Genomic DNA, 18060 nt, shown 5'->3' with positions numbered 1-18060 from the left:
CCAGGCGCCATCACGTGAGCTGGGCGGCCCGGCGAGGGAGGAAGGCGGGGTCTCGCGAGAGGAGGGGCTTTTCGTCGCGCTCCAGGGGGCCCTGCGTGAGGGAGCGGGGGTGCTTTGGTGCGTGTGGAGGGCTGAGGGGTGACGGGTGTTTGCCTCCGTCCTGAGGGACAGGCGCGCACCGAAGGATGACGGTTTGTGTACGGGGTACACGCATACGCAGTGCACTGTCATCACAAGCTGCTGCAGGTCAGCCCCACGCTCCTCTTGCTAACAGCGCTAACCTGTGGGTCTGGGGCTTCCCAGGCGCTGTTCCACCCAGGGCTGAAGACGCCCATGGCTTGGCCCCGGTGTGCTGCTGGCCTGACACTGGCTGCCCAGTCAGCTCTCACCTGCAGCAGGGATGTTTGGGAATGGGTGTTCTGAGGCTTGGGGTCTTTGTGAGCTGCCATAGGTCTTACCGCTGTAACTTAGGTTGAATGAGAGCTGGGAGAAACATCGCGTTCTTCAGCCAAGTTGGACGGGGCTTTGAGCACCCTGGTCTAGTGGAAGGTGGCCCTGCCAATGGGTTGGAACAAGATGAGCTTAAGGTCCCTTACAACCCAAACTATTCTAGCATTCTAGGATCAGGACCTAGGTAAGCCTGACCAGTGTTAGGCATTTAAATGTGTTTCCCAGTGGGGAATGCAGCACGGGCAGCTGTGTTAGAGGGGAGGTGATAGAGGAGGGTGAGAAATGGCATGGGGGAGCAATTAAACCACTTAAGTTCTGTGTTGTCTCCAGAATATATTTCTTACCACTAGGTTTAAAGGCGGTCTAAGGTAAGTACAGTGATCTCACCCAGAACTACCTCAGTCCCACCTGCATAAAAGTGCTGGAAGTTAATGGTCTATTATCTCTGAACTGATACATATATATGCATCACCTGTGTATACAGATAAGCCACATCTGTGTTCAGAGCTAAAACAGAGATTGCAATGACTTACGGTTGCATGAGTAAAATTAATTGCACTTTCACATAGTTTCTGGTGTTGTGTGATGTTTTTCTAAAGAAGGTTTTAAGAAATCCTTTTTTTCTTTTTCCTTGGGAAAACTGGAAAGCAAGAGGTGAAGTTGTTCTATCAGCATTCTCAGATGTTAGCATAGTAACAGAGATGTCCAGGCCATTTGATCACTTTGTAACTCGATGCTCTTATCTAAGCGGTTAAGGGTATGCTTTCTTCATCTGAAACCGCAGAAGTACTTATTTTGCTACTGAAATCCTATTTCTAGTACTGTTGGAAAGTGTGCCAATAACAGGGTGCTTCTACTTTCTCAGAATGACTGCCATGTCATCCCTCTCCTCATTACAGTGTACTCCAGATTCATCATCTCTGAGGCAGAATCATTAATGCTTCCAAGCTGCCTTCATACATTTTTTACTTGGAAGCAATTTGAAATGCAGTTTAGCTACTGCCGGTTGCTAAATTCAAGTCCAGCCACTGTAAACTTGATGACCTTTCCCTAACGTTTGCCTCAGTTCACTTACACTTTCCCCAGACCATCCTAGAGAAGTTTATTTGCTGTTCATGGTGGCTTAGAGATCTGCCTTTCAATGCTGTTGCTATAAACAGGCATTTCTTAATGCTGCATTTTTATCGGTGTCTTTTTAGAGATGGTGCTGTTTTATTTTAGTTTGTTTGCTTTTCCCTGCAGCACTAGCAGTCTTTAGTCTTGCCATGTATTGCCAAAAGCAGAAGTTAGTCAGCTTGAAATGGGACAGAAGGAACAGCTCTGGACGAGCGTTTGAATTGAGTCATCTGCAGAGGAGTTGAGGTTAATGGAGGTGGGACATGGGTTGTTCTCAGATTTTGATCACTGTTTTTGGATCCTGCACCAGACGTGGAGGAAGGTCTGTGGAATAGTTTAAGTCTGACAGAAAATATGGACAGGGAGGCCCAATGTCAGGTTTAAACTTGCTGTGCAGTAGTCTGCCCTTCTACTGGAAAAGTGGTAGGCATTTATGAATTGAAAAATGGCAGATGCTTGGATTACTACCAAATAATATACAAGTTGCATTGAGCAACAGCATTGTGGCAAGAAATCATAGGAACATAAGTATTCTATCAGCAGAGAACGATGTTGATCTTGCATGCTGTGGATCATTAGCTTACTAAGCCTTTGATAGTGGTGTAGAGAGTGCACAGTCACAGTTTCCATGTCACTGTCAGTAGAAGTACTACAGGGTGCTTGTTAGCCAGCTTTCCTAATGGAGCAGGTCTTGTGCAACCCTGCTGACCATTGGCCTCACTGCTCAATAACTTGGTGGCTGACATCAATCAAACTTGATAGCAGGGTAAGACATAAACAAACATGAAGTTACAGCTTCTGTAAATGTAGGCAGCCCAGAGATCCAAATTAGTGCTGTTACCATGAGCAATGAAGTTCATACCCAGCAGTTTGTTTGACAGAGCTGCTGGCCAACCAGGATGCACATGGTTACAGATTAACTGTGGTACAGCTCCTCTCCCTGCTTCAGAGCTACGGGTGCAGAATAGCTGCTTGTGGGGAAGAATGTGGGAAATACCCAGGAGATCTAGGAGCCAATAGTAGGACCCTAACTGTTCTGCAGCGTTGAGGCTGAGTGTTAGCATGGGAGACAGAGTAGATGGGAATTTTGACCAGGGAAGAATTTCCACAAAAACTGCTCAGTTTTTCCTGTGGCCTTTTGCTGTGTATTATCTGACTTCACAGGGTTACTTTCTTTCTGAAGAGACTTGCTAGAAATAGATAGCCAAGGTTATAGTAGAGTCTGCTCTCTCCCCAACCAACCTGCCAAAGATCATAAACTTACTAATAGGTCTGTTGGCACAACAAATTAATGCACTAAAGTTGCCTGAAAGGTGCATAATAGTCCCTCTCCCCCCAAAGATGCATATTACAATAAAAAAGGAATAAAGAAGCCATAACAGACCAGGGGAGTTAAATGATAAACTTAGGTTCAGGTAAAGGAATACAGGGGAAGCTGAAATGCAGAACTAAGATGAAAGGACACAAGGAGTGGACAGGAAGGAGGCTGGTAAGGAGAGCTGTAATTGCCAGACTTGGGAAGCACCTGCAAGTTGGTTGACAGCCTGCATTTTCACACTGGCTTTCCCTCAGAAAACACAAGGCTAGGTGACAGAACATCACATTTAGGAAAATTGCTTTTTAAATACACATATGTCTGGAAGAGGTACCAGAATGCTTATGTTAAACTGGAAAATTTCAAGTTACATCGAAAGGGTTTGGTAAAATTGGAGAGGCACCACCTGTATCCCTGCTATTTTTGTCATTCCACAGAAGCTGCTGTATGATTTGTTCCAAGGACACCAAATTGCCAAGATTCACATTTTCAAGACATCTTCTAAGCACAGATGTGCTACAGAGGAAATCTGTTACTTTGATACAGCTCAGTGTCTTCAACACCGAGTGATCTTCCAGCAGGAAATGTTTAGCAATTTCTGACCTGTGGGCACAAATATACTCAAGGTGATGAGCACCCAAATAGCTGGCATCAGACTAACAACTGTCTGGATGCTTGGCCAAATTCTGTCACCTCTCTCAAAAGGCAATGAAATGCAGCTGTTTTGCTATGAAGTAGTGATTACCATGCTAATGAACTAACCAGTTACCCATTTGGTTCAGAAAAAATGCAAACTCCCAGGAATTTGAGGAAATCAAATAAAAAATGAAGACTTGAGAAAAAGAGAGTCACAATCACCTGGCTTTTCAGTCTCTTCAACAGCTTTTGAAACTGAAGCTACTTTCACACGAGGAAGAGTAAAAATCTTTGGAGATCATTACGTTCTCTGTAGATCTGGGAGCTAAAGGGATGGGTGGAGATCAGCAGCTGGATAAAGGAGAATGAAACAAACATCCCCACAAAGTAGCAGAAGGGCAGAACTAAGCAGAAGAACCCTCTGCACTACTGCTGCTTGAGGTTATTTGAGGGGAGGGGTTATAGAGTAGGGGACTGAGGGGACACATCACAGGTAGGCCGGCTTCATTATTTCCACTGCTGGTGGAACAGCTCATTTTTGATTGCTGTATGAGAGTAATTTACCCAAAGAGTTCTAGTCTGTGGTAATTAAGAAAAACTGCATATCTCAGCACATTTAATCAGTTAACATTGTGTTGTAAGGCAGAATCACTCCAGTCATCTCTAGGATAACACCACTTACAATCCATTGTTTGAAACCGTTGAACCGGGAAGTTGGGGTTCAGAAAGAAAAGGCAGTACATTTACTGCATACCTCTGCCAATCTTCTGTGGGGATAAAGCCCCTATCCACTGCATGTTTGTGAGGCACACACTCCTTTTTGTTTTGAAATGGAGCTGATCGGCTTCTACATGCCTACAACGTGAATTACAAGGCGAATGGTATAATTCACGCTAAAGAACAAACTGCAGAAACAAACTGAAGTACCATATTCTCACACAGGCTAAGAAATTAATATTTAATACGCATCAAAGATTTTATTTGCATTAACTGGATTCAAATATTAAAATAAGTCTACATTAAATTACAATATTAAATACGCTTTAAATACAATAAACTAAATGTGTTTAGTTTCTAAACACAAAGGGAACAAAAATAATTCAGAAGAATGTAATACAATTAGTGACACCAGGTGCCAGAATAAGGACTTTCAGATGTAAATCCACAAGATGTCAACTCTCAGTAATGTTTACTTTAAGAAGAGGTGGTGGCCTTTTAATTGATGCACAAACCCTGTATTACATAAACTCAATATGGTATCTCTCAAGAAGAAATATTGCTCAGTTACATACTCATTTTTGTCATGATCAAAACTCCTTTCGTAGCTCTTTTACAGAATGAAACACACCAGTATGCAAATCCAGAAAAATAAACAGTTTTTTTGCAAGTATTACCACAAAAGATGTCTTCCTTATAGTTACAGTTATCTAACAGATCTACAGTGTCTTTCATTCTTGAATTCAAATCAGCTTACATATATACAATATGAAACAAAGTACTCACAAAATCCTTAGTCTTTCAAGACAAAAAACTATGCTTTCACAATATTGAGACCATAAAAGTCTTTTTTAAAAAAGGGGGTTTCTTCTTTCAAGTGGAGCACGCTGTACAGTAGGTTCCCTGTATGTTATTTTCAAGGCAAAACTAAATGTTACGGCTGTTACATAAAGTGATAAACACCCGTTGCCCTAAAATGAGGTAGGGCCTTTTGACATAGATCTAATCTTTGCCACCCAAGCCAGCAGAAGTAGTAATAAAATGATAATCCATATCTTAGCTAAATAATCCAACTCACTACACACATGAATGCGGTTGTCCTCTTGGCACTTCAAAGATCTCACTTCAAAACCTGATTTGTCCAAACCAGACTGAAGCTCATCATCATTTGAAAGAAAATTAACTGAACTCAAGGTGAACAGATTTCATGGTGTGTAATTTCAAAGAGTCAGTGTATTTCAACAACACTGCTTGTACATAAGTGTTCATCAATGAAGGGTTTTAAAAAGTTACCCCAGTTGTTACTGTAGCTAAAGAATGCAGCATATAGGGTCTTTACGGATGCAGTTAGGAACACATAAATGAAGAAACCAGACTTGCATCCATCACAAAGTATTTCTCACACAGGTAATTTTACCTTTCCATCCAACTTCAATGACACTGTTAAACAAAATTATAAAACTAAATTTTGAAGAACCCAAAAGAAAAAGAGAGTAACTAAAAGAAATAAAAACATGATACTTAAAATTAAGTAGTCCTGATGAGGATGATCAATTAACATGTCATTTTGCTTCTTTTCCACAGCAGTACATGCAGTTGGTTGAATAATATACATCAACCTGAAACCTGCTAAAAGGAAAGTCCGGAACAGCATAGGTATTTGGTGTCCTGAAGATATTATATGCGTGATTTTTGTTTTTATTTTTTTGATTTTTTTTATTTATTATTATTTTTTTTTAAATAAAAGGATTTCTTCTCTATTAAGCAACATAGTGGTACTGATTAGGGTTGTCTTTGTCTCTCTCCATATAGTCTCTGTCAATGAGAGATTCAATCCTCTTTTTCAAGTCTCCAGGCTACAAGAAAAGATGAGATTAGTGTAACAGTAATATAAATGCAAATATATTTAATTTTAAAAAATTGGAATGCTAACAGCTCCATGAGATGTGCCATACTAAGTATCTAAATTTCCTACTGAAACTCTGGCTTATTTCTGTTTAGACAGTAATTTTTAATACCTTTCTCTTTGGATTTGATTAAAACATATTTCATATTCCAGTTCTGGTGTCCCCAACATGGAACTGTTGGAGCAAGTCAGCCTGGAGAAGAAAAGGCTGTGTGGAGACCTCATAGCAGCCTTCCAGTATCTGAAGGGAGCCTACAAGGATGCTGGAGAGGGACTCTTCATCAGGGAGTGTAGCAACAGGACAAGGAGTAACAGGTTTAAACTTAAACAGGAGAAGTTCAGGTTAGATATAAGGAATAAGTTCTTTACTGCGAGGGTGGTGAGGCACTGGAACAGGCTGCCCAAGGAAGTTGTGAATGCTCCATCCCTAGCAGTGTTCAAGGCCAGGCTGGATGGAGCTTCAAGTGACTTGATCTAGTGGAAGGTGTCCCTGCCTGTGGCAGGGGAGTTGGAACTAGATGATTTTAAGGTCCTTTCCAACCCAAACCATTCTATAATTCTTACTCTTATGGACAAGCTGAATGGAAAAATATATTACATATTCTTAGATAATCATTGGAAGGTTTGAAAATCAAAATCAGTTACCTTTACAGGAAATTTCAGTTGATTATACAACTCAGAAACAAGGAGATTATGACCAAGAGTCTTTCTCATCTTCATTATTCGTACGATTGCAGCATCAATCTGGTATTGCCTGTCTTGAAATACTCTTTCAGTTGTGCTGACCTGTTCCTCGACCTAAAGAACAATACAATGCCACAAATCAGATAGCCTTTTACTGCTTTTTTTAATCAATTATATTTCTATAGTTAACCTTTACACTGAAATTAAACTCATGCATCCTTATTCATCTTTGAGACAGACTCCTGCATTACTGCATGCTCAGAACTGTGAATCTGAAGCATACTGCTAAAGCAAGTCAAAGATAAAATTAAGAATAATGTAAAGAAAATAATAACATACATCTTATTTTAATTCTATTTGATAAATTAAATCTTAACTCACTTCAGATTTTTGAGAGAACACATAACTATTTGTCAGTCCAAATACAGCAGTCTTTTGTATCAAACTGATCAGCTCCAATTTGACTTTTAGGGATTTTAATATGCAAAGGCAAAAGGAAAGAAGTCAATGTTCATTAAAACATGTTACCTTATGCCAGGAATTGGGATTCAAGTGCAACAAAAATATCCACTGCAAAATCAGGGACAGCCCTGACTTCAATAACTCCCATACCCGCTAAATAAAGAAGTGAGGTGATGACATTTGCTTCATGAGTTCAATATAATGCCAACACTTCAGCCATACCACAGAAACTTCAAAGATGGACTGAAACACCTACAAGATTTTACCAGTTTTAAATAGAGGCATTTAAATTCACAATCATAGGAAGGAACCTAGAAGGTTGGGTTTTTTTTCCAATTTCAGTGAGATCTAAAATCTTTAGTGCCTCTGCAAGTCATCCTGACTACCAAGAAATTAAACACCTGTTTCCTTTCTCCATATGCAAAAACTACAAGAGGAACTGCAGAGATTCTGTCCCTCCAAGTGGGACATGTAGATAAACAGAATGAATGCAAAAATTAAATACATACTGTTTCTTTCATTTGGATTTGGTTGATCTTTATTCTAAACAATTTGTGCTTGAAATCACCATTAAAGATGAATTTATCTCCATCTTCTACATCCTTGCCCTTTGGATTTTTAATCAATACTCTTGCTTTTCCACAAGCTAAAGACTGCAAGGTTCTTCTTAATTCACTGTCCTCTGTGAAGAAGTTCAGAGTTGAGAGAAAGAAGAACAAAGCATAACATGAAGAGTTTTATCTGATTGATCTAGAAATACATTTGAAAAGTCACTGGTTTTATCTTAATACCTTCTTCCACGTAAGTTCAAATTAGGTGACAACTCACAGCTGTCAAACTTGGGTCTCACATCCTTGACAGGCAAGTGCTAAGAGACTGCATGAATTGTACCCATCAGAAAGACAGACTTGGGCTCACCTCAGTGAGCTTTCCAACCAAAAGGAGTTTCAGAAAAGATTTCACATTAACATGAGCCTGGTTTTATTTCATCTTGTTTGGTAGTAACAAGACATTAGAAGAAAAAAAAACATTGATGACAACTCAAGCCACCCATTTTATGATTTCATTACTATTTTTAACACACTGTAGAAAACATATAATAATAATAATAATTAAAAACCCACAAACAAACAGAAGTCTAAATGAATAGGAAGGTGTTTTACAAGAAGGTAGAGCTCACACATATTACAATCACAAACTTCCCCCGTGACAGGAAATAGTAGAAACAAGTCAGTGAGCAAAATTTTATCTACTACAATTTAAAGCTAAAAGCATTTGGACAAGTAGATAAAATGAAGTCTAAAATAGTCTAATAATTATGTTGCAAAGTCATGTATCAAGATTTTATATTCAAACACCCTCTGCAGTCTCTAGAATACTTTTACTCATAATATAAAATTATCATCAAATGTGGTGGATCTCTCAAACAGTTTTAGCCTAAAAATGGAAAGACAGGTTTTGCAACCCAGTGCTGAAGTGCAGTGTAGCTGAGTAAAAGATTGATGCTCTTAGTACTTCTAAAATACTTTTAACTTTCACAGAGTGACCTTGTTTGTTTTTTTTTTTTAAAAAAAAAAGTTCCAGTTGTTCTAGGATTACTAAAAAAAAAAATCCTTTAAACTACTTCGACAAAACAGGCATTTGTGATCTTTCACACTTTTGGGGGTCTTCACCTTCAGTAAATGCAGATCGCTGAGCTGCGTTTCTGTCCAAACACAAAAATATGGTTTTCCAAACACTCAGTATGCTTTGGAGCTTTGCTTCTGCTTGGCATGTTAAGTCACAGGCTACAGTATGCCAGAGGGAAGAATATCAGTCAGTCACTGAAGTAAAAACTACAGCTCCTAGTAATGCTAGGAGAAAGGCAGGTAAAAACACAGAGTATATTTGGGCAACACAGCTCAAAGAAGCATGGTTACCAAAGAGCAAGTAACCATTCTTTCTTTTGAGTGTCAGTTTATGGATTTTATAACTGTATTAACGTACCAGGGACAATCTCATCTCTTTAAATTGTAACAGTGACTCCAGAACACAAATTCCAGCTATGGCCAGATGAAGACATTATCCATGATGCTTATATAGCAAGAGATCCACAGGAACACATTAAATAAACACAGTATAACTTAAGATTACCTTCATGGTGTTCTCAATTAAAAATCAATGTGCATGCAGGAAAATTGGGAGCTGACTCAATTTGAGTTGATCTGACATTTGACAATTAAGACCTGCCATTAATCTTAGGCAGCTAACTTGGTTTCAGTTGAGAACAACCACATCATACTTTACAGGGATCGGATCAAAATGTCTGCCCATCCAACATGAGTTCTTTGACTTGGCTAGTAAGATAGAGAAGCCAAAAGGTGCCTGAATTCTTGTGCTGTGAAAGCTAGTGAATTCACTGTTCACTGCCTCTAAGCCATCCGTAATTCAACAGACTTGTATTTCCTTTTCACCTCTCCCCAGATTATCATGCTACAAATTTAAGAGATGAAGTCTCCACCCTCTGCACGGGAACTGTTCTATACCTGCTGTATTTCTTCTTATCCTTTTTTGTCCTTACCTAATCCTACTAATCTACTGTAGATATGGGCTAACCTGAAATTTATGAAGTATCCAAACACACACACACACAGCATGAAGGTGCATCTGTTTTGTTCTCAATTACTTCCCCAGAAGTTACCAAGATGCTGTTTGGCCTTCTGATCACTGATGGACTTTTCTTTCTGATGGATTTTCTTTCCAGGGGACACAATGACAGCACAGCTTCCCTCCTGCACACTCACACCCAACAAAGGCAATCCCTGACATGATTAAGGTTATTCCCCTCACCCAGCTCCTGCCCCAGATATATTTATATTCATCAACACTGGATGCCATTTGATCTCCATATTGTTCAACAGTGCGAGAGCCCTTTATGACTTTTTTTACATGTTTCAGATTTGACCTTCCTAAGCAACCAGCATCAAATTCTATCACATGAGCATTCATCTTCTTCAGGTCATTAGTGGCCATGACAAATAATACCTGCGGATCCCAAGTAAGAGCTTCCTTTCACTATTTCACTATTTTAGAGCTTGCAAGGAGCTCTTATCAAGAAGTTTCAAAAAGCCAAGTGCACAAATATGATTTTGGACATGCTTACTGACTCTCTCAAAGAATTGGAAAGTAAAATCATATACCACATAAATTATGCTGGCTCTTCCCTAGTATACATTTATCCATGGACCTGCCAATTCCATTTCTCCCAGTACAGACTGGCTACCCTGCAATAATCTGAGGAATTACCCCATGAATGTAAATAAATAAATAAATTTAGCATTGCTTTTGTCAAGCTTGCACCAAGGGTCACTTGACTAATAACTGCAATGGATTCCTGTAAAGCATCAGGGTGAATACTGTTCAGTTAGTGGTGGTCTAATTTACTGTCTGATTTACTCATCTGTTCTAAACCCTTTACTGACACTTCAAATTGCAATGTTATATTCTGCCCTATGGTATTTACACTGCCCTCTGAACTCTTCTACAGTAAACACCAATATGCAAAGAGTGGGTAATCCCTTGTAATAGTGCCTCAACATAAACACATGTTAACTAACTAAAAACTGTGCAAGACTTCCACCACCTCCCAGAAAAAGCTGGTACATGTGAACACCAAAGTAAAGGAAGTGGTTAGGGCCAGTTCTTCAGAGTTGGGAGGTTCAGTATCTCTTTCAGTGTTTAGAACTTAAGAACACCCACCCTGGGTCAGAAGGTCCATCTAGCCCAGCGCCCTGTCTCCAGCAGTGGCCACGAGCAGGTGAGAATAGAGCAAAGCTAACACAGCTTCACACTTCCCTGCTCTTCCTCCTCTCCTCATCCTACTGCTCACTAGGTCCACAATCACCTAGGGCTAAGAGACTTCCTAAGCCAGAGGTGGTTTCTACGTGCTGAGAAACCTTCAGTGCTTTGCTCTTCCCTGAACCTGTCCTGTTGAACTTTTGGTCTATTTTGTTTAGTCCTAGCATATACAACTGATCCTTCTAAAGAAGCCGTTCCATGTCTTCCATCTTTATTCCTGTTCTCTGAACTCTTCTCAGATCGACCATTTTATTTCTAGATGGCAGAGGGAGAAGTCTGACAAACCCTACAGACCTTCTAAAACCTAAAAATGTGCCAGCGATTTCTTTTTGACTCCTTTTGAATTTAGATGGAGCCCCTTCTTGTACATGTTCCCCCTGTTTCAAAGGCTTTCCTACTTCTCAATAAATCTAGACCCTGTTCCATACATTATTTTTTAAAGCATACGTTGCAATTCTGCCTGTCTAGCCTTGCACCTGGTGTTTAGAACATTTAGAAACAGTTTCTATGGCAACCCAAATGCCCAAGATTTGCCCTCCAGGATTTCTACCATGTGCAGTTATTTGTAGCCATGAGCTGGAACCTCTGGTTCATGCTGGGTGGTCTCTCAGAGTCTGTTTTCCAACACCTCTGCTCTTAGCGGTCAATTCACCAAGCAGCTGAGCTGCATCACAAATTCAGCTACCTTTTCTAATAGCTGAATCACGGTTCTTTTCCAACTAGCCAGGATACCAAATTTTGGCAGGGTACCACTGAGCAAAAGGATCATCCTTGTAGCAAAGCACAGTGTGGGATCTATTTCTGACACCATTTCTGGCCATAAGAATTTCCTCTTCTTTAGAAGTAGGGGGGCTGCTAGGTGAGAATGGGACCTCTCTAAAGCATCTCCAAACGCCTTGTGTAGGTAGAGCCTGGGAAGATAAGTGATTTTATGTCATCCATCCTGACCCCATGGGAACCCTCTGGATCATGAACTGTCCTCACTACCAGCATTCCTACACTACTTCCCTATATGGGAGAGAAACACAGACACTGTGCAATGACATAAGGTAGCTCCCAACTATCAATTCCAGCCATCTGCCTTAAAAAAAGTCTATTGAAATCCTTTCTATTGTGCCATAATGGAATGGATTTCCATGCAGCAGATTTTATCTGTTGCTGTCAGGCAGCCAGAATGCAAGCTCCAAGGTACATCAAGACAAGATGGGAAAGCAGGATCTGGATCATGCTTATGTGAACTTATATTTGTTCTGTAACCATTGTACTCTGACCTAATGAGCCTCTCTGGACTATCCTGATGCTTATCATTCACACTGGCCTGAGTTTTCTTCAGCTCCCTTAGCATTAATGGTGTGGATGACTAAGCAACTTAAGCACTGATTCTGAGAAACTCGAGCACCCGGGCTGTACTGCTTTCTGCATAGCATCGTTCTGAAACACAGGGATTCTTGATATCCCTATTCTACAGTATTTTAGTAAATATATTTACAGTATTTTAGTACTTGCATGGGTTCAAGTACTCTTTCAGCAGTTGCTCTATTGGGTTGATCTTAATATTCAACATATGAAGGACTGGTGGGTATGACCTGCTGGTTGCTGCAGAAGTTCCAGAGAGTAAAGAGGTGATAGTATTACCATTTTTAATGCTATTGGCTGTAACTATTTCAAGAAAGTGTAAAAATAAAATAAATTTAAAAAACCCAAACCAAACCATCCAAGAGCATAAGAACACAGAAGGCAGATGCTGCAGGTGGTTAAAAGGAAACTATACTTTTCCTCAGTTTTCTTTGTTCTTTCTGCTTCCAGGTTTCAAGCAGCTAACAAAGTCTACACCTTACAGGACACTGCTCTCCTTAACAAATCAGACCTCTTGTAAATGGGGCACTCCAGCAACAGTAACGGAAAACAGGTGGGCAAGTTCTCTGAACAGTTAAACTGAAAACACTGTCTTGAAGCACCCCAAAATGAGAGCATTCTACAACAGATCATTTTCAAAACACAGTATTTGAAACTGTACTAGAACTAAACCAAGCTGTAGGTTCAACAGTCTTTATCTCCACCTGAATTTTAAGAATTGCAGTGATACATTTTGTAAATCTAATAGGTTGTTAGTAGCACCATATGCTACACAGCTCTCACTATTAATTTCGTGAAGCTATCTACATTAAGAAGTAGAAGCAGGGTGTTTTCCTCATCTCTTTTGGGGTCTATGTACTATTGATCCAATTTGTTCTAATGATCCCAGCAAATTTCTTAAAATTAGGCCTTTACATACCAAATCATAATTGGCAACCACTCGATGAATAAATTTAAGAATCAAAAGTACTCTTCCTACCTACACCAGTGGCCATTTTAATTTCTTCAAAACTGAATTCATCTCCTTCATTAAACATAAGCAACACTAATGTCTGAAAGAGCGATACTTGAAATTCTTTCTTTCCCTAAAAAAGAAACAGCAAATAATTAGAGGTAATATTCAGAGTATTTTCTATTGTATCCTCCAAATCTGCCAAGTTACAGAAGCTATCCATTCTTTTTTTCTAATTTTAGAAGAAGAGATGTGCATTTTAGAATGCCTGGCACACAGAAGAATCTGCCTGAATGCAGAACTGAGAAAGCAGGGTATTTTTAAAACCTCGGGTTTTTTTGCTCCTCTCACATTAGCAAAACAGCACACAGCAGAAGCTCATGAGATTGGCCTTGTATTTACTTCACATCATTTACTTTATTTTAATTACAATACATGAAATTCTGGCTTTGCTGCCATCAATAACAAATTTCTTCATACTTCAACCAGGTTTCATTTTATGGAGGTGAGGAAAATAATATAAAAGAGATCTTGGTGTTGGATCAAATATGAAAGAAACAAAAGATAATTTTTTTGTTTACCATGATACAGAGTGATTGTATTGTCAAGTAGCACAATATTTGTACAAACAGGCAATGGAAAGGAAATAGCTCAAACTCTTCAGAAAGCTGTAAACACCTGTCAATCAACAGCTACAAAACTATCCATCCTACTGCTGCATAACACCTAAAACTCTGAGTTTCAGTTACAATGAGTTAGCAAAAGAATTCAAGGAGGTTTTTTGTCTTTGCTCTGTCTCAATTAAGCTGCATTATTAGCAAGGCAAGATATTCTGTGAGACAAAACAAAACCACATTAAGATACAATGTGGTTATTTAAGACTTAAATAATTCAACAAGCATTTAAATTTTAACCACAATCACTACATGACTAATACCCTTCAGTCTCTTTTTGTATCAGTGAAGCATATTGAAAGTGCCACCAGTATTTCTATGACTAAAACAATTCTGTGTTCCCATTTTCTTCACTATGAGGGTGGTGAGACACTGGAACAAGTTGCCCAGAGAAGCTGTGGCTGCCCCATCCCTGGTAGTGTTCAAGGCCAGGTTGGATGGGGCTTTGAGCAACCTGGCCTAGTGGAAAGTGCCCCTGCCCATGGCAGGGGGTTGGAACTGGATGATCTTTAAGGTCCCTTCCAACCCAAACCATTCTGTGATTCTATGATATTAAAAATAAAAAGAAGCTGCATTATTTCTCTTTCATTAATTTCCTGGTTTATTACGACTTATTTTATTCAAATGAGGAACAATTCCTATTAAATAAATACCAGTATTATATTGTTGTCTCCTGTTAGCCAGGTAGTATTTCAGTTTAATTATAAAAAGCCAGCTTTCTATGCAAAAGTAACAATATTGAATTGTGTCTGTCCCTCTACAAAAATGTTACTACCTTTATAAAAAATATATTACATGACTAGATTTCCAATAACTCACTTAACTTTCATCCCAACAGGCTAAGCATTAAACAAGCAAACTTACTTCCTTAAATTCCGCCTTTAGCACAGCATGTCCTAAAGTGGTCTGCCACTGAAGCTTTCGACCACTGTGTTTTCCCAGGTAGAAGGTTTTAAACACCTCTTGAAGCTTTACCATCTGTAAAGCAAAGTGAGATAAATGTTCACTAGGATTATATCAGTACAATGATGCTGGATGATTTCACACATGCAATTTCTTTATTCTCCTCAACAATGTTTCACAATGAGTGGTTTTGTATTAAAAACTAAATCCAAAGCGCAAAATTCTGCTCTCAAGTACACTGGTACTATTATGCATGAAGGAAAGTCCTGATTCAAAACTAGCTTTTTATTTCTCCCTTTTTTTGTTTGTTTGTTGGTTAAAAAGTCAAATAACCCCCTGTAAAGGCTTTTAAATCTCAAAAATAAATACAAGCTTTGTCCTGGACTTTGAATCTGACCAAGAGTGTCACAGAACAAAAAGCATACCTCTTACACCTACACACTGACTATTACCATCTGCTCCCAAGTTCTTCCTTCAGTTTGTCCTATACAGATTCCAGAACTTTATACCCTCTTACTTCCAAGTAAGGGTTTGTTTTTTTTTTACATCTCCGTTTTCATGGCATGTTGCTCAGGTTGAATCCTTCCAAAGTGGTCTGCTACAGAGGAAAAGATGCCACAGGAGCAAGAATACAAAAGCTTCCACATCAAGCAAGATATTGCAGAAAATGGGACTCCAAATCCATATTTCAACTTAAATCACCACTGACAGAAGCTTTGCAAAAATCTCTCGACTTGGAAGCAATCTTTTTTCAGGCAAATGCCATTTAAATGCAGCGTTTTGTGTGACACACTGCAGAGAACAGAGGAAGGATCTTACTGAAGAAATAATGTTCAGTAACATAACTATTGGCTAGATCAAAGTGCCTAACCAATGTAGTTAAATATTAACTAAATTACTGCCCAGTTTTAAACTTCTAAGTGCTTGACTGCAATGTTAAGTAGGAAACATTTTATTGTAATACTAACTACATTCTTAAGAAGATAAAAACCCCAACACATTAAGTGAAACAATAATCTGAAAAAAATATTTTATCAACATTATTTTTTTTTGTAATTTTGACATCTGTAAAAGGAGATAAAGCCCTTAAATAACTAGCAGAAAAACATTAAATGAAGCATATCAGTTTACTTTATGATAGTGATTATAATTCTGCTCTGTAAAGTGCATTTGGAAGAATTTAAACACTAACCTCTGAATTTAAGTGGACTTCCATAGGTGTGTAAGTTGGCCAATATCCCATAGTTAATATATTTACTGTCAGGTCTATATTTCCTGGGTCACTTTGGTTCTGCATATACTAAAATACAAGAGACAAAAATCATTCAGGTATACTGTCTATATAATTAGAAAGCATATATACTTAAATTAGAAATCTAAAATGAGTGTAACGCTGAAAAGTTTCTACATGACACATGCTTGAACAGACATGCTCTACCAGGATCTTGAATAACAATCTAATGCCCTCCTCGTGAATCTCAAAACACAGCAAGTGGTTGGAATTAAAAAGAAAAGAACAACATGCCATGAAGTATCCTAGACCACTGTCTTTACAGGGTGTTAAGGTTGAAGGAACTTTAACCACATGCAAATAAAGCGAAAAAAGAACAAGCTTTTGATCAGAAGCCAGGGCAAGAACTATAAGGTCAAAAGGATCCCCTGGTACTTCCACACCTGTTAGACAAAACATTTTCATATAATCTGAGCATAGCATCAGTCAAGCCAGGCTTAAAAGTCTGGGACAGAAAAGTCACTGGAGTATTTTATTACAGGAGCAGGTGTCCTGGGACAGATCTCTATCCCAGTATCCTGTCTTCAGCAAGGCCCCAAAACAGGTACCCAGGGAGAAGTACAACATGAGCATATACAGTATTTCCTCCAAGCATTCCCATTTCCAATCTGTCACCAGCAGATTGGAAACTTCGAGGCTGAGACATACATGGTTTCTGTGCACTCAGCATCATTCACGGAGTTTCTCTGGTGTGGGTCATTCACAAAGAATTCATCGGAGCAGCAACAGTTTACAGAATGAAGGGGCATGGATCTTAAAGAATGTCAGACAACTAAACTACTATGTGGTACTCAAACCGTGATTTACTTAAAATGGAATCAAATAGAACGGCAAAGAATGTTTTCTCTGAACAGATATACAATAAATAAATTCTCTTCTATAAATAGAACTGTAAGTAGGACTCTGTTACTACAACCAGGACCTGCTCAAAAGCCGTTCTGTTTAATTTTAGCTTAATCCAAGGTGTAACACTATTAAGTGCCTCTCCATCACTACTGAAAATTCATCACACAAACAGAAGTTAAATGTACCTGCTTAAACTGAACCATGACATCTTTTGACAGTTCCATGTCCTTGAACATGCCCTCCAGTTTACTGGTAAAAGCAGCACCACATTCTGTCACACAAATTAAAGCAAATATCCCACAGTTACAAAGCAGCACAGAACAAGCAATAAAAGTTTAATCTGAAACAGCTGAGCCAGATTTGCCACAGTACTCACAAATAGGTACATGTTGTAAGGATTTTGCTCATCTATAGATAAATTAAGTGAACCAGTTACATATCTAAAATGTCAGCACAAAAGTTCTTGCTGAGCATAATGAAAGCTGTGATATGCTCAGGTATTACTTAAAATCTGGCTTGTCACTTCTTAAACCATAAGATTTACATGCCAAAGAGTAATAAAAATTTAACTCATCTGCAGGTGCCTACCATGTTTAAGCTTTGACAACATGGACTTCTCAGCATCTACTGATGCACTTTTTCCAACCAGCAGTCTTTTGGCCAAGTCTTTCTTATAAAATGCCTCAAACACATCTTTCCCTGTATGGAAATTGAGAAAAATAAATTAAATACAACTGAAATCTGACAATCTATTTGCATCATTGTACTTTAGGTTTATGACACAAGCCTTTCTCATGACATGTTGATCAGCAGAACAGTATTCACTATGCAACAGTGAAGAAAAACATATAGACAACTTGTTTTCTTCCTATATTTTAATCATTTGCTTAACATCTTTTGCTGAATTCTTTCTTT

The 18060-nt window shown here is 38.9% G+C and overlaps 1 protein-coding gene across 1 annotated transcript in view; it reads right to left on the bottom strand.

The window, feature by feature from the left end:
- Positions 1-4468: 4468 nt before the first annotated feature.
- Positions 4469-18060, bottom strand: part of CUL4A (cullin 4A) — a gene marked incomplete at its 5' end in the record, with an annotated part of 39336 nt that continues 25744 nt past the window's right edge. The window contains 8 exons of the mRNA XM_062606945.1: positions 4469-6090; positions 6786-6938; positions 7796-7968; positions 13459-13564; positions 14970-15083; positions 16201-16308; positions 17331-17416; positions 17734-17844. Of these exons, the coding sequence (XP_062462929.1) occupies positions 5995-6090; positions 6786-6938; positions 7796-7968; positions 13459-13564; positions 14970-15083; positions 16201-16308; positions 17331-17416; positions 17734-17844 (947 nt within the window). The remainder of the gene's footprint in view (positions 6091-6785; positions 6939-7795; positions 7969-13458; positions 13565-14969; positions 15084-16200; positions 16309-17330; positions 17417-17733; positions 17845-18060) is intronic.

Source organism: Pezoporus occidentalis, unplaced genomic scaffold (assembly GCF_034315485.1).
Source record: "Pezoporus occidentalis ecotype Australia unplaced genomic scaffold, CSIRO_AGI_Poc_V1 ctg99, whole genome shotgun sequence".
Lineage (NCBI taxonomy): Eukaryota > Metazoa > Chordata > Aves > Psittaciformes > Psittacidae > Pezoporus > Pezoporus occidentalis.
Note: the sequence above shows the minus strand (reverse complement) of the source record. Positions and strands in the feature narration are given on the sequence as shown.